General features: G+C 39.5%; 2 protein-coding genes across 3 annotated transcripts; one reads left to right on the forward strand and one right to left on the reverse strand.

Annotated features, from left to right (window-relative positions):
• The first annotated feature begins 1,371 nt into the window (after positions 1 to 1,371).
• On the forward strand, positions 1,372 to 9,657 carry LOC140347378 (glutathione hydrolase 5 proenzyme-like). Of its 2 annotated transcripts, none has more exons than XM_072433806.1 (12): positions 1,372 to 1,616; positions 2,122 to 2,249; positions 2,317 to 2,412; positions 4,430 to 4,610; positions 4,983 to 5,143; positions 5,428 to 5,574; positions 5,799 to 5,914; positions 6,036 to 6,217; positions 8,155 to 8,243; positions 8,451 to 8,557; positions 8,680 to 8,790; positions 9,290 to 9,657. In XM_072433806.1, the coding sequence occupies exons 1-12, from the start codon at positions 1,444 to 1,446 to the stop codon at positions 9,437 to 9,439; spliced, it is 1,641 nt and encodes a 546-aa protein (XP_072289907.1). In that variant the 5' UTR covers positions 1,372 to 1,443; the 3' UTR covers positions 9,440 to 9,657. The 2 variants fall into 2 exon arrangements, with proteins under 2 accessions (XP_072289907.1, XP_072289908.1); XM_072433807.1 differs by having other exon boundaries at positions 1,421 to 1,506.
• Positions 9,658 to 12,856: 3,199 nt separating this feature from the next.
• Positions 12,857 to 13,742, reverse strand: LOC140347425 (leucine-rich repeat-containing protein 75B-like). Its single transcript, XM_072433863.1, has 2 exons — positions 13,732 to 13,742; positions 12,857 to 13,538 (listed from the first exon to the last, which is right to left on the reverse strand). Exons 1-2 carry the CDS (start codon positions 13,740 to 13,742, stop codon positions 12,947 to 12,949), a joined length of 603 nt encoding a protein of 200 aa, XP_072289964.1. The 3' UTR covers positions 12,857 to 12,946.
• Positions 13,743 to 15,929: the final 2,187 nt, after the last annotated feature.

The following is a 15,929-nucleotide window of genomic DNA, read 5'->3' on the forward strand; positions in this document are numbered from 1 at the left end:
GGTGTCTGAAAGCTAATCAGATGACTCTGCTCTGCACTTTTGCAAATATCCACTGGCTTAAACAAGAGTGAACGTGCTACTGTGAAGATTATGAACATAAAATAAAGTAGATTTGTCTAGAACATGCAACTATTTATCAACTTAATCCAGTGAACAAAAGTAATCCATGTAGATATTGGTGGATTATAATTGGGTCATTATACTTAAATCTACTCTGGATTTGCTTTGTTCAGACAGGTATAGGTTAGATGTGGATCACACATCTTCAGTTCATAAACAAGAGATTATTTCACAAGCAACAAGAGTAGAAACTGGAATAGGACAATAACTATTAACGTATAGATTTTCCTTTACAATTTTAGAGTTTTCTTTTTCTTGAACACTTAACATGTATAATTTGTTGCCAATACTGTCCAAATGGTGGCGTCAGAGGCACAGTCCAAAGGGCAAGCTAAATGTTTGGTCTTGTAATCATGACAAATTGTTGTTTTATTCAAAGTCAGTCAATATAAAATTTTCTTGTGTGAAAAGTCCATTGTATATAGTCTGTAAAGTTTGTATTGTTTTAAATCTAAAAGCCTCCTATGGACAGGTGTTGAACATTATCTTATTTTGCTTTTAACACTTAAAACATTGCATCTGGTTCGTCCAAATGCTATGTCCATATTAAATAAATAAACAAACAATTCAACAATGAAATAAATAAATAAATAAATAAACAATTCAACAATGAACAATGAAATAAATAAATAAACAATTCAACAATGAAATAAATAAATAAATAAATAAATATGCACGGTGGCAAAGGCGGTTAGCGCTCTTGCCTCCCAAGAAGGAGATCATGGGTTCGATTCCTGGACCAGACCAACATCACATGATCTCTCTGGGTGGAGTTTGCATGTTCTCCCCGTGTTACCGTGGGTTCTCTCCGGGTTCTCCGGCTTCCTCCCACTGTCCAAACACATGTATGTGTTAGGTAAGATTGATGACTCTAAATTGACCCTAGTGAATGAATGTGAGCTGTCTGTAATGTCTATGTCTCTGTGTTGGCCCTGCGACAAGTTGGTCACTGTCCAGGGTGTACCCCGCCTAAGGCCCGAAGTCACTGGGATAGGCTCCAGTCACCCGCGACCCCGAAAGGGAACAAGCGGTAGAAAATGGATGGATGGAATAAATAAATAAATAAATAGACAGGCAGCACCGTAGGCCCTCTGGTTACTCTGTTACTATGACTAGTGAAGTGATCGTTTGCTCTTTTATTTCCAGCATGGGGGTGAAGTTGTATTTGACTGGTATTGAATTACAACAGCCGCCGACGCGTTTCCATGTAATGGGCGGGGTCAGGTACTCGTTGAACTGGCTCAGGCTTTGTCCATCACCAGGTGAAATTAAACTGTCCCTTAAAATGTGTTCAGTTCATGCCTGGAGTGAGAAGCCTGCATCATGGCTGGTCGGAAACCAAAGACTCGGCTGTACGCGTGCGGCGCGCTGACGCTCCTGTGCCTCGTGGGCGTCGTGGTGTGGATTGCGCTGTCTTTGAGGCGCAAATGTCCGCAAGGGAGTTTTTTCAAAGCAGCAATTGCCGCTGACTCGGAGAAATGCTCACAAGTTGGACGGTGAGTTGATCAATGAGGCAAAATGCGTGATTCCGTGGTGCAAGAAGAGGGCTGTTGTTGTTGCTGTTTGTTTACATGAAACATAATTGGCATACATTAAATAAATTAAATAAATAAATCAATTAAAGAAATGTCATAAAAAGTCGATGAAGATGAGGCCATTGAGGGGCAGTTACTTATAACTTTAAACTGTTGCTTGAAATTTAAGAAAAAATGTTCTGTCAACCAAGAAGAAAATATAGGCCTATAGTGTTTTAAAATGTGTAAAACTTTTACACATTTTACCAAAGTCTCCAAAGTGCTGCACAGAGTACAAAACAGTAAAACGTTTGACTGTTTGGAAGCCTAACCTAACCCTTAGCAGTAATACTTGGCTATAAACTATAATCAATATTTTGCACAGTGTTTGATTAATCTAAGTTAATGTAGTTACTCATAAGCCCAAAAACACAGGTAGTAGTCTATTTATGACCTACCACAGTCAGATATTTGTCGTGACCTGCAGGGACATGCTGCAGAGAGGCGGCTCGGCAGTAGATGGCGCCATTGCCGCACTTCTGTGCACCTCAGTGGTCAACCCGCAGAGCATGGGCCTCGGCGGGGGAGCTATATTCACCGTGATGAACAGCTCGGGTAAGTTTGGCACCGTTTTCCCCACCTCGCAGCCAAAGTGTATCATACTTTTCCTTCTCTTTTTAAGGGGATGTACAAATCATCTCATCGAGGGAGACAGTTCCGAAGTTGTTCAAACCTGATCTGCTAAAAAGCTGCCCTAAGAAATTCAGATTTATGTCAGGTACAATTTCCATACCCTGTGCAATTTCTTCTGTATGCATGTGAGTGTGATTATGTGGCCAAAAGCACAATAGAAGAGACATGCATACAAGACATGCTTTACGATACCTAAATGAGATTACAACTTGTCACTATCAACTAGGCTATAAAAACAAAGTTGAAGTTGAAAAGTTGAAACACTTCAACCATGTACATCCCGCGGTGATCAGATCCCATAGAATAAAGGAATTTCAGGTTTCAACAGGGGTTTAATTTATGTTGGAAATACAGTGAAACTTCATCACAACGACTCAAAATGGCACTCTACAGGCTTTACAGGCTTTATAATGTCAAGCCGTCCTCCTAATGAGACAAAACCTGTCAGATCTGGCTCCTCATCACTGCTCCTAGTCTGAGGTCCAACCTGCAGCACCAGAAGGGTTTGTATTAACATAATTTCTATGCTATGAGAGCTGGTGGATTTAAGACAGGAAGCATGGGGGATCAGTCGTTTCTTCATTCTACTGGTACTGCTTGGATATTCTGGGCATTGCTTTGCACCAGGAGGAACCCAGGACCCCCAAAACCAGCTTAAGGTCACTTGGGGGGCTGAGGATTTACTCCACTGTGATTAGGCATTAATTTATTCATCCTCTACCACATGTTCCCATTAGGGGTCGCAGGTGACTAGAGCCTGCAGTGACTTTGGGCCTTGGGCGGGGTACACCCTGGACAGGGGCCGGCTCGTCACAGAGTTAACACAGGCAACCATTCACTCTCACATTCATTCACAAGGGGCAATTTCATCTGTGACTCATCTGACCAGAAATTAAGCCTTTCTGTCAATTTATGCGTGCTAAATAATTATTGTAGGTGTGTGGCTTTAAGGATGGCTTTCTTCCACACTCAATCACACTTTTCTTTTTTATGTAATTGTATTTGATGTAAACGCTTATAAATAGATACAAATCCAAAATAAAGTTGCCAGTTTACCACATGGAGGGTGGGAGGAAGCTGGAGAACCTAGACAGAACACATGGTAACACGGGATGGACATGCAGACTCCACCCAGAGAGATCATGTGACGTTGGCCTGGCCCGGGATTCAAACCCATGGTCTCCTTATTGGGAGGCGAGAGCTTTATTTTATTTGAATTTTTTATTATTTCTCCAAATAATTAAAATATATATATATATATATATATATATATATATATATATATATATATATATATATATATATATATATATATATTTCCTTAACATAAAATCTTACTTCTTCTTCTAAAGTTTGAACTTTGCCCCAAACCCCAAGCAGACAATTATTTGATTGTGACATCTCAATTAAAAAGACCCAAACTTCTCACATAACAGAATCTTCCTGAGCCCCAAGTGAAACATCACAAGGAATTTTCAACCTCTCCTCTCAACCTCTTTTTCTCTTTATTTAAAAAAAAATGATAAGCCGCCTACAAACATTAGGATGGTCCTTTTGCTTTGCAAAAATAATGCCACAGTTATTGCAGTTGCTGAACCCATGACTGAGGACAGCATGTCAAAGAAAGTTGGCTGATGGATGTCATCCCATTTATTGTGGTCAAAGTTTAAAACTAGTGTCAATGAAATGTACTTGCTTCAATGAGCCTGTGCTAGCCTGAGGACTGCCCTTTGGGCGCCCATGCCTGTTGGGAAGCTACACCTCTACTTCTGACAGTGGGCCGCAGAGGTGCATTCCTCCTTGAATAGGCCTCTCAGACCATCACTGACCAACCGCTCTCAAAACTTCCAGTTTTGGGGTTTGTCTCATTATTGCCCCTCTGCACTTGTTTATTTCAGTAACAATGTAAATCTTTCTGCAACTCTCTCAGCCTCTGAACTGACCAGTTCAGTGTTCCAAAAGTTGAATTGATTTAGCACCAGACTTCACATGAAGTTCCTTTTATTTTTTGTGAAGATTACAGCCCATGGAAATAGCTTGGAGGGATGAAGAGCTCAATATTGGAAGCTGTAGCTTTTTACTTGTGTCTTCTTTTCTCTCAGGTCCTGAATGGATCGGGGTCCCAGGGGAAATCCGGGGCTATGAACTGGCTCACCGTCTCTATGGGAAGCTGCCATGGGCCACTCTGTTCCAGCCGACTATCAAACTCGCCAGAGAAGGGCTGCAAATTTCCCCATTGCTAGAGAAATACATCCCAGTGATCAACAAAAGTCTTTCCGTATAGTATGACAATTATTTCTAGAATGAAGGAATGTTACAATCTTGGAGTATGGCATGATCAAAGTTTTCATAGACTTTGTCCAATAATTGAAACTTTGAAACTCAATCTTGTCAGAATAAAGCCTTGTTTTAAATGCTATTTTAAACAAGGGAACTGCTCTTTCGATGCCTTTTGGTGCTGCCAACATGAAATAACAATTATCAAGTCATTATTAAGTTTAAATCCTATCTACAATCTGGTGAGCCTCACCAAGAGTTAAATAGGGTGAGGGTGATATATATTGTATATATACGATATTAGTATACAAATCTCAGAACTGTACTTAAAAAATAAAATTTTACAATTATGTTTGATACTTCTTTTTTGTGTTATAGCAAATTGTTTTCAGATGCAAATGGGAAACCACTAACAACTGGTGACATTATAAAATTTGAGAAGCTGGCTGATACTTTGGAGGTGATTGCTAACTATGGTGCCAATGCCTTTTACTCTGGGACGATAGCGAAGGATCTGATCAGCGACATTCAGGAGGCAGGTATTGGCAACTTGCTTTCAACTTCCATTTGTTCCATCTGATACCTGTGACTGATTGCTATTAACGCTCGATTAAGCAAAAGTCAAGAACAGATTAAACTCAGATTCTCAGATTGCAAAAACAAAAGGAGCTCTTGAACATGACCCTTACTGCACATTCCATGCATTCCATGAGAGATTACCTCGATACTGTACCATGAGATTTCAATGCTACTGTTTTGTCCCCATTGAATGATGTAGATTGCAGTTGCTTTTGCTCAGAACTTTTAGTTCTCTTTAACACAGGGGGAACACTGACGCTGCAAGATTTGGCATCATTCAGGGCGTCACAATCTGATGCGTGGGTTTTTCCTTTTCAAGACTTTGAGGTGTACATACCACCACCACCTGCTGGGGGCGCTCTCCTTGCCCTGCTTCTCAACATCATGAAAGGTCTGCATCAACACTCATCTCTCATCTTAACATGGACTTGGCTTTACATTGTGTTAGAGTCTCTTGCCTTTACTTGTATACATGAACTGTTTACACATGAACGCTCGACTCACCCAAGCGCACAACGAGGCTGCGCTTAGTGTCAGTCTGTCAGACATATTTAAAAGATGGGTTACATAACAACATTTTATTTGTTTATAGGATGAATTATGTTTGCTTTACAGGTTATAAGTCGGATGCCAATGAAAAGACACTGGCCTATCACCGATATATTGAAGCTTTTAAGTTTGTCAATGGACTCAGAAAGTACATACACGATCCTAACATCACTCCAGACAAGGTATGTTACACAAATAACCTTTTGGTGATTTATTCTAAAGGGTTTGCCACGAAGCAAAAACTTGACCTATTTTAACACTCCAGGTTGATCAAATTCTGTTTATAATTGACTCTCACAACAGATTACCAAGTCATTTATTCAGGACCGTTTTGCGGATCACATCAGAACTTTGATCAGTGACAGGACACATGGGGAGAAGTACTACAACTTGACCTCCTATCTGGACTCCATGGGGACAACACACATGTCCGTCCTGGCCGAGGATGGGTCTGCGGTCTCTGTCACCAGCACCATCAACCACCTGTCAGTATCAAACAATGACTTGTATGGATATGAAATGTGTGTGGTCATGTTCGTGTTGATTTTCATTTCTTAAAGTAATTTCAAATAATCATAAAACAGCACCTATTTATCTTGTCATAGTATTGGGGGAAATACTGCGTGGTTGTTTTGACAAAGGAGCATCACCCTTTTCAGACCTTTCTGACTCCACAATATTATGTCCAGTTCAAATCTAGTGTATTATATCCTCCTTAGGGATCATCTCAAAATAGGTTGAAGCTGAAAAAGACAATTAAAAAAAAAATGTAATTCAAAAGACTAAAAAACCCAAAAATCTGGCATCACATAACATTTATTTTAAAAAGAAACATTAAACATAACTTAACAGTCATCACTTGAAAACTTGCTCTCTATCCTTCTCAGCCTCAAGCTGTTTGACCATCTCCATAAATGCTCCATGGTCAGAATTGGACAGTGATTTGATTTCCATTTATTCTGTCCATCTGTGAATATGTCTTGTTGTTTACGATCGGGAAATTTCACTTGCTGCAGTAGGACGTACGCGTTGATAAAACAATGGTAGTTTGATAGACCTTGTTCACCTCTAGTCCCTGAACATGTATGTTTATCAGTAGAAGTTATGAACTCTCAAAATAATGTCACCCTTCGCATCATGTTTGTTTACTCAATCCACATGGTCCACGGGCCCTACGGCACATCCCATTCAACCGCTACACCAGCACCATGCAGACTCAACTCGCTCAACGAGTCATTACATTTGAGATAAGATAAGATAAGATATTCCTTTATTGTCCCACATGGGGAAATTTCATTGGTGCAACGCAGGTAGATACAGAGGTAGATACAGAAGAACAGATCACTTATAGGAAGTCTGAAAAACACTTTCAGTAGAAGATCTCCTATAAATAAATAAAAACTCCCATAGACAAATAAATAAATAAATACATAAATACCATTGCATGTGATCACGACAGTAATTGCACATGAATATGTGTCACGACAGCACATAGATTGCACATGAATTTCACAGTAATTTCACAACAAGCAAAGTCATGAGTGTGTGACGTCAAGGATGTTGGCCTAATGCTCGTTGCTGAGAGAGTTTTTTTAGCATTTCAAAACAATTACTGCCACAACGATGTATTGAAGCTTCAAGCAAGAAAAAAACGAAATGTAGCTACAAAAAACACTAACCCCCCCCCCCAGACAAAAAATATTTAGTCTTTTTCAGCTTCAACCTATTTTGAGATGAACCCTTATCCCACCCGCTAACAGGTGCCATGAAAGAGATGATCTATTATTTATCTCTCTGAACAATGTCCACAAAGATGGATCACATTCAAACCGATAACCACATAACCATCACATGACATTTGCACCTCAGGGGGCATTAGATTCTCACTTTGTTTGACCTTTTAGGAATTGTCTGTAGCAAAGGCAACACCACCAAATCTGGCAACACAAGGTTTCAGAGGGGCATAAACAAAATGGACCCTTCCATTTCCCTCTGACTCCAGGAGGCCAAAAAAAAGAGATCTCCTCTCCAAACCACATGTTTCTACTGCCTCAGTATTGATGATTGACCGGGTCAATTAAAAAGCCCAAGCTGATCATTGCAATCAGAAAACAATTTGATCTTGAGTCAATTCAAACTGTATTAATTACATAGCTCTATTTGGCCTTTTTGTGGATGAATGTACATGGAACATTATTGTAGTTCTATAAAGATAGACCCAATGATTACGAAAGTGAAATATAATGACTCACGATGAGTTTAACGGGAAACGCTACCCCAGAATGTGTATTTGCCATTCACAATTAATTTTTAAAGCTTTTTGAGGTTTTTAGAATGTAGTGTCATGACATAAATCACATTTTATGTATCCACAGAGGTTTAATAATATGCATTTGGAATATTTGAATGCACTCTTTTCCAGATTTGGCTCTCAAATCCTCTCTCCAAAAACTGGAATAATTTTGAACAATCAGATTTCAGATTTCTGTGGAAGAACTGAAATCCATGCGGGTAAGACTTTTTTTTTATTGTAAGCGCAAATACAAGTCTAAAAAAAATGGTTTGTTTTGATAACTCCTTCTTTGCGTAGCCTTGATGTACTTTTGTGCTTTGTGGCATTCTAACACCCGCCTCTGATTGCAATTTTAGACATTTTCTTGTGCGCTCTATTCTTATTCTAATCATGCGTTGTCACTTATGGTTTTGTCGCATTGTCAGGAGAGCAACCCCCCTCCTCCGTTTCACCCGCTGTGCTCAAGTCCCAATCAAGGATGCTGTTGATTGGTGCATCTGGAGGGAGCTTCATCACGACAGGTATAGCCTCGGTGCGTATCCATAGTAATAAGTGCTGCCCCCTCTGTGTTATGCAGTCTCAAATGTCCATCATGCTCATAAGCCCATTGTGTAAACAGTACGCTTCCATTTGGATTACTATCTTTCCATTTAGACACTCATGAATCACCTCTTCTTTGGAAAGAGCCTCAAGGAAGCAATAGAGTCTCCTGTGGTTTTTGTCAACTCTGTCAATCAACCACAGTTTGAAGAGAAATTTGATCAGGTAATAATTATTTTTAATGTGTGAGATTATATGTATCAACAAAGAGATTCAATGGAATGCAACTGTATATTTTGTTGTTGTTAAATAATTCTAGTGTTGCAATGCACAGTTCAAGAACGGCAGGAGAATATAAACATGTGGTTAAAAGATGAAGATGAATAGTTTGTAACAATAAATATACTGAAATCTAACAAACTGTGCTGGTAGAAAAAACCCCAACAACAATACAATACAATACAATAGTGGCCTTGACATTGCATTGGTGAAATTATGCATGTAGTAGCTCTAACTCTGCTAGGAAAAGTGCTTCTTTACAACCGAGCGTGTTTTCTAGAGCTGTCCCAGATAATTTACAAGTTGGCATGTAGCGCTCTGACAACTCTGAAACAACAACAGAAAAATGCACGTAGCACTTCACTTCATCATCTGATTTGCCTTTCTTTATGCTGAACCAATGCCAAAGTCCTGGCATTAACTTAATTATTTTTTTCATTCCCAGAAAATAATTGACGGCTTGATTGCCTTCGGACACAAATACGATCCGAAGAAGATGGTGTTTTTTAACGTGGTAAATGCTGTGGAGAAGGACGGTGACTGTATTTGTGCCGTGTCGGACGCCAGGAAAATGGGAAAAGCAGCTGGATACTGATGTCAATGAAGCGCTTGACTATTGTGAAAGACTCAAAGTTACAACAAAGACTTAATGCCTGGTTGTCACGAGAAACCAGACTGACCTGCCTTTCCGGTAAAGAAGCCATTTGTTCTTGTAACGGTGCTCTAGGTAACTTTTCTGGTTATGAGCTGCCACCTGCTGTTGTTTTGCTTGTATTTTTCTACATTATGGCATTAAAAGTTATCTGTCGTACATTTCTTTCATTGCAAGTGAATGTATAAACAAGTATATCGTCACTGATATCACTGTTATTTGCCATTGCCCTAAGTGTGAAGCAACATTTCTCATTCATTCAAAGTGTTGCTGTTGCGCTAGTTGCTTCTTTTCTTCATGATGGATATAGTGTGAATTATTATGTTGCTTTGATGCCGAATCTGTGTAACCGATTCTTTCTGAATGCATTATCTGATTGGTTTAAACTAAGGCTCTTCAGATATGTTTTATAGTGAGAGAGTAAATACGCTCTTACCCATTCTGTGGGTGCCCTCAACTCGACCTCAGTACAGTTTGATATGTACGCTATTTACACTTTCTCCTGTACTTAACTGTGGTGAGTCATTGCGATGCATTGTATGTTTTTAGTCCAGATATTTCCTGGAGCGTGCTTCCTGAAGCAAAAATAATCACATCAAAGACTGACTCATACACGGGATATATTTGTTTTAGATTTGACTGAAAACAAATGTGGTTCTGCAGGCTTTCATAGATTGTTTTATTACTGAATGTGTGCTGTGTTTAATGATCAACTGGAATATGGCTAGTCAGGACAAAAGTAAGATTTCACCTTTCACTCAATAGTGTGACCCAAACAATGACAAGGTTTTCTTCCATGGTCTTGTAATATATTCTTATCCCACTCACAAATAGAATGATTTATCATCTGGACTGTGGTCACGTGAAGATGGATCAATTTCATATAGTTCGCAATCACTTTATAACCACACAATGAATCATAGGTAACCATCAGAGGATATTTATAGTTATAGAAATATGTTTTTTTCCAATACACAAGATTTAACAATTTACCAGTACCTATTATTAAATTCCTTGTTTTTTTAATCAAATATATGGTATACAGTATCTTATCTTATCTTAGTAGTAGTATCCTTTCTGCTTCAGTGAGCAGCTACAGGTTGTGGCTTGACAACATTTCATCAGAATTGTGCCTGTCCTCAAAATAACTCACAAACATTTCCGGAAAAAATAGTACAACCAGGTTATTTATTGGCAGTTTGACACAAAGACAATAAACAGGTTACAACAAGGAGGAAATATGAAACAGACTGAACCAAGCCCACAGGTTGCATGTTTGCGGTAGGAAGTCTACCTAAAGTTCACAACTAAAATGCCTAGTCATGAGGACGGTTGAAAATACAACACGTGTGTGAGTGGATGACGGAAACGCAGCTCATCGTTTTAAACCAGGTGAAGGAAAGCAGGCTGATAAGCATGCCTCCTGAAACACTCCACTCTCTCTTTGAGGATGCGTCCCGGTTAAGTGTCCATGTCAAGTGTGACTTTTGGGTGTGTGGGGGTTTGCGGTATTAGCTGACACCGATGCACACTCTTGAAACAAACGTTTGACATGAAACACGGGACGCCACGGTTTCTGGAGCAGAATTGCCAGATTCAAAATGCCTTGTATACTAGACATTTTTATGCATAATCACATTAGCCACATTCTCCATGAATCGGCAAAGTCATTACAATTACTGAGAAGGATCAAAGACAACACCAAAATACAAATTATTACATGTGGACATTTAACACTTACAAACATAGAAGAGACATTTCAACATGTATATAGTATATCTGGTAAAGAGGATCCGCTGTCTAACATTCAATCATTTGGTCACTTACTATAAAGAGGTATGTCCATTTAAGCTTGTTTTTGGCAGAAAACATATTGAGTAAATATGGAAAACTATATAAAAATAACAGTGCCTTAAAGTGCATTGCAGTGTTTCGGTCAGTCTTAACATATTTATTGTTTTTATTAATTGCTACAGAAATGGAACCAAGAATTAACAGTCATGGCTGTGTCAGAGGTAACACAGACTACCAAAATTCATCATTAATAATGTAAATGAAGAAACTGGCAGTAGGAAGAGCACAAGTTAGAGTTAGAGGTGGAAAAGTAGACTACATTTTACTCAATTATAATTATTATCAATATAGAAGTTAAGAATAATAAGTTAGATTTAACTCAAATACAGCTTTTCAGGATATTTTTCTAATCAGAGAGCACAATGAGCCTTGCATGAGTCTCTCATTTGGGTTGCCAGTTTCAATGCTGAAATCCAGTTGGTTTAAACATAAAATGCTTCTCTCTGATTTGAATGGTCAAGAGTGAGTGCTAGTGCAGCCTCTGCAGCTCAGTGTGGGAATCCTGGCTTTCACGAGAGCTGTGGCCTGTCCATAAACTGAGGGGAAAAACGTGTACGTGTCTTCTGTCTGCAGGTTATGGGCCTGGCAACCCAGGTTACTCACGTTCCTTTTTTGAAATAGTAAGAGCTCAGGCTACACCCTTATGACATGTTCTGACTGAACATAAGACTAAAGGCCTGAGTAAAATGACCCAGCTAATTTTCCACCTGAAAGACTCGATAGTAGTTGGTTTTAGTTCAGTTGTAAAAAATACTGAAGTATACTTTGATGACTACAAGATTGAATAATTACAGATGTATCAGCATTTAAATACAAAACTGACCAGTGACCCTAGCTTTTGTTGTATCCTACCTGTTCTTCTAAGATTGCTTTGTTCACCAAAAGTGCACTAAAATAGAACAACAAAGCCATGGTTTTGTGTCCTCATTTACATCAACACAAGGCAAGGCCCACGTGGGTATTCACAAGTGGACATTTGGAAAGGGGTGGGGGGGTGGGGGTGGAGGGGGGGCGCACGCCAAAAAGTCTTGACCTAGCAGTTTTGCCCACATCACGTGACTGGTTTTCGGCCGTGGAGTCTGTTGAACTTGTGTCATAGCTTTTGTTGGGAGATTAACGTAGAACACACAATGTGGAGCTCGGCCCTAGCTGCCAGCATTGGTCCCAGTCCTGGTTTACGCTCCCAAAAATCCTGGTTCACTTCAGCTGTACCACCGCTGCTGGGATGCTACTCCTCCTGACCCTGCCGACCATTTGATCCGAAACACCTCTAACTCTTCATCACCGTTCATCAAGAGTCTTTGAAGATACGTGAGAGCCCACCAGGTTATTTTACTCATCCTGCCCCCCTCCAATGAAACCCAACTTCGTTTCCAAGAGCACCATCCACCAACACAGTAAGTCCTGCTTCTATCATGTTATGTGTGTCATAGATGTAGTGTCGCTGTAGTGTCGCTGTAGTGTCGCTGTAGTGTCGCTGTAGTGTAGCTTTGGTCGGCCATACTGTTTGTGAGCACTGTTTGTGTGGTCGTGCTCTGAAGGGGACTGGTTTTTTGAGTGGGCAAATAGAGATAGCTAGAGTGCCATTGGACACAATCACCTCTCACAATAGTGTAGAGTGAAGTCTTTTGACAGCTGCTTTTCACCCAAACCCCATGGCTCAAGCTCATCTTTATTCTCCATATCTTCATCCTGTTCGACTTCCTCCTCCTCCTCATAATGACTAGGCTCCTCTATCGACGTCTCCAAGTGGTAGCAGTAAGGTTGGCCCTCGGTGTATTCGTAAATAGTGGGCAGGCTGCTTTTGAGAGAGCACCGCCGGCGTAGTGCAACGAGCAGCGGCTGCGGCATGGTGAAAATGTCCACGTTGTTGCCCAGATCGATCCACGACAAGCTGGTGAACATCTTGGGATCTTTGAGCATTTCCGTGAGGTCTTTGAGTATGGCGATGGTTAAGCGGTTGCCGTTCAGAGCCAGCGTGCTTAGTTTGGACATCGAAGCGAGGAGTGGAAGCAGAATCCTCAGATTGCCATCGTGCAGCTCGGTGAAGCTGATGTCCACTGCCACGACACTGTCCCGGTTGTTTTGGAGGTAGAAGGCGACCTGGCGGACGTCCCGAGAGGACAGAGGGATCCCGGACAGGTCAACAGTGTCGCTGGACAGTTTCTTCTGTAGGGTCGTTTTCAGGCTGCAACATGGAAGAAAAAAGAGTTTTAGAGTCATTTCTAATCTGACCCTTACATTCTGAGTCTCTGTTACCCCAGGGAAAACGATTTAAACTCTTTAATTGCACGTGACAGGTTAGACTAAACATTTCATTAAAATGCATCATGATTAGATTTAAGATTTTACTCATCTTGTTAAACTGATTTAACTCTTACCTAGCAACCATAATGTAAACAAGGGCCAAAATACATAAGAATTACACAATAGTTTTGATTTGACAAGTAATAATACATGACAACACCTTTATTTTGTTAAATGATTGTTTAAACTGTCATAAAAAGTGGTTAGTTGTGTGTAAATTGACTGCATTTTTGATGGATTTTGTTTAGAACTTGGTTCTACTTCCTGTACAACCTTTAATTTTATTCAAAACAAGTTCTTCATAAATTGACACTAGACTGACGTAAAACTAAACTAAATATAAATATATACCACAGGTCTTATCCCACGAAACTGACTAATAACGAAAAAAACTATCAATGTTTAAATCGTAAGAGTTAACAATTTTCAGTCAATAACAACTAATTTAAAATGTCACTGCATAAATATAGACATGCTCTTGAGATAGATCATTCTTCACATCTAATTACATGTGCATTCAAAAATAGCTATTGAATATAAGCTATTATATAATACAAAATTAAAGTCAACTTTCACAAAAGTGTAATACGCTGATATGCCTGGACTTTTGGGATTAATTTCACTGACATTGCACATTTGACTGATATTTAAACATAAAAGAGACATACTATCGCCTGACTTTTGTGTATAAATGAATAAATAAATGGAGCTGATTCAGTATTAGTCACTTATCGCTCCGTGTGGGACCCGCTGCCACAGACCCTGGTTAATGTTATGTATCCCGTGATGTGACTATGAAAGCGAGGGGATGACGGGGCTAACGTGGAGCGGAAGGCTGACAAAGTAGAAACTCAGGGAGGGGATTTGCCAGTGTAAACAGACGAGCCAAAACATCCGAATGAGGCAGCAGCTTGAGCTCAGAGCCTAGAGGGACGCGGGACCAGATCTGACAGAGCTCAAACTAAAAGACAAACTGCCCGTCTGACTTTTTAGGACAAATGCAACGTCTTTTATTGAGCGATCCTGCTTTGAACTAATAGACACCGTTATTGTTTTGCATCGAGAAATAGTGTGTGTTTGTGGATTGCTTTAAAATGCTATAGGTTTGAATCTTTGGGACGCTTTACTATGAAAATGAATATGTACATTTTGTGCTAATACACACATTTCAAAATTGTTATGTTTTTTATTGGTTGAAATTCTGCTGAAACGTTTCATAGAGTCTTTAAAAGATTGTGTAAGTGCGATTGGTTTTGTACGTGTAATGGGTTTGTAAGACCATTTTGTATGTGTATTTTGTAGGGAAGCTGACAACAGGGATAGATGGAGGAAGATGAATCCAGTCCAACTGTATTTATATAGCACATTTTATAAACGAGAGAGTTTCCAAAGTGCTGCTCGTAATAGCAATATAAAACAGACACTTAGCTCTAAAATTCAACTACCGGTGAATAAAATAACACTTTTCTTTTCAAACAAATAGGACGAGGCCCAATAAAATCTACGGCAATATAAACAATACATTTAAATGAAATTCCATGAATATTTATTTATTTTTTAAACGTACAAAAAATGAAACTGATAAAAATAAATCAAATAAAATCTGAAAAAAGGGCCACACAGCTCACATGATTTTGAATATCAAGAGAATAGAAGTGGGTTTATTGAGTTCAGGGCGATAGACAGCAGCAGTCTATCGGTTAAACGTATTACACACATTGTAAATGAATAAAGTAGTAGTTGTCTTACAAAGTCACAATATACACAATATGATGCCACTATAACTTCGCAATGAATTCAAATTAGTATGAATTTCAGATTCAACCCATTGCCACTTTGTTCTCCACAGCAGATAACAATCTTTATATATTATTTACAGTTGTACCTTGGCCTTTTGTATTCTGCCACTCTAGAGCACTCCACTCTCTCCTCCCTGTGGATGTTTTACCTCACGCTCTTCCTAAAGTGTCCCGATGTAGCGCCGCTTCAGTGTCAGGGTAAATTATAATATCCTCCGGCGCTTGGTGACTTTATGACATCCACTGCAGTACCTGTCAGTGGTGCAGCCTTTGATGTGTTTTTAGGGTCATAGTCACATTTTGATAAAGCCTTTTTGATAAAGATGCTTGACTGCCTTAAATTAAAACTGAATGATGGCAATATGCGTTTGACAGTTTGGTCAAACGGTAAAGCAAACAAGAAGTATGCAAGCTGCTAAACCCCATTAGGGGCAATGCTGACATAAATTATTAATATTTAGTCAGAATAATGA

This window comes from Eucyclogobius newberryi, unplaced genomic scaffold (genome assembly GCF_026437365.1).
Source record: "Eucyclogobius newberryi isolate DKJ021-1_F unplaced genomic scaffold, fEucNew1.0.hap1 SCAF_6, whole genome shotgun sequence".
Classification (NCBI taxonomy): domain Eukaryota; kingdom Metazoa; phylum Chordata; class Actinopteri; order Gobiiformes; family Gobiidae; genus Eucyclogobius; species Eucyclogobius newberryi.

Coding starts and splice junctions, on each gene's coding strand:
- LOC140347378 (XM_072433806.1), top strand. CDS start 1,444: ATGGCTGGTCGGAAACCAAAGACTCGGCTGTACGCGTGCGGCGCGCTG. Junction 2,250..2,316: donor CACCGTGATGAACAGCTCGG/GTAAGTTTGGCA, acceptor TCTCTTTTTAAG/GGGATGTACAAATCATCTCA. Junction 8,791..9,289: donor TTGAAGAGAAATTTGATCAG/GTAATAATTATT, acceptor TTTCATTCCCAG/AAAATAATTGACGGCTTGAT.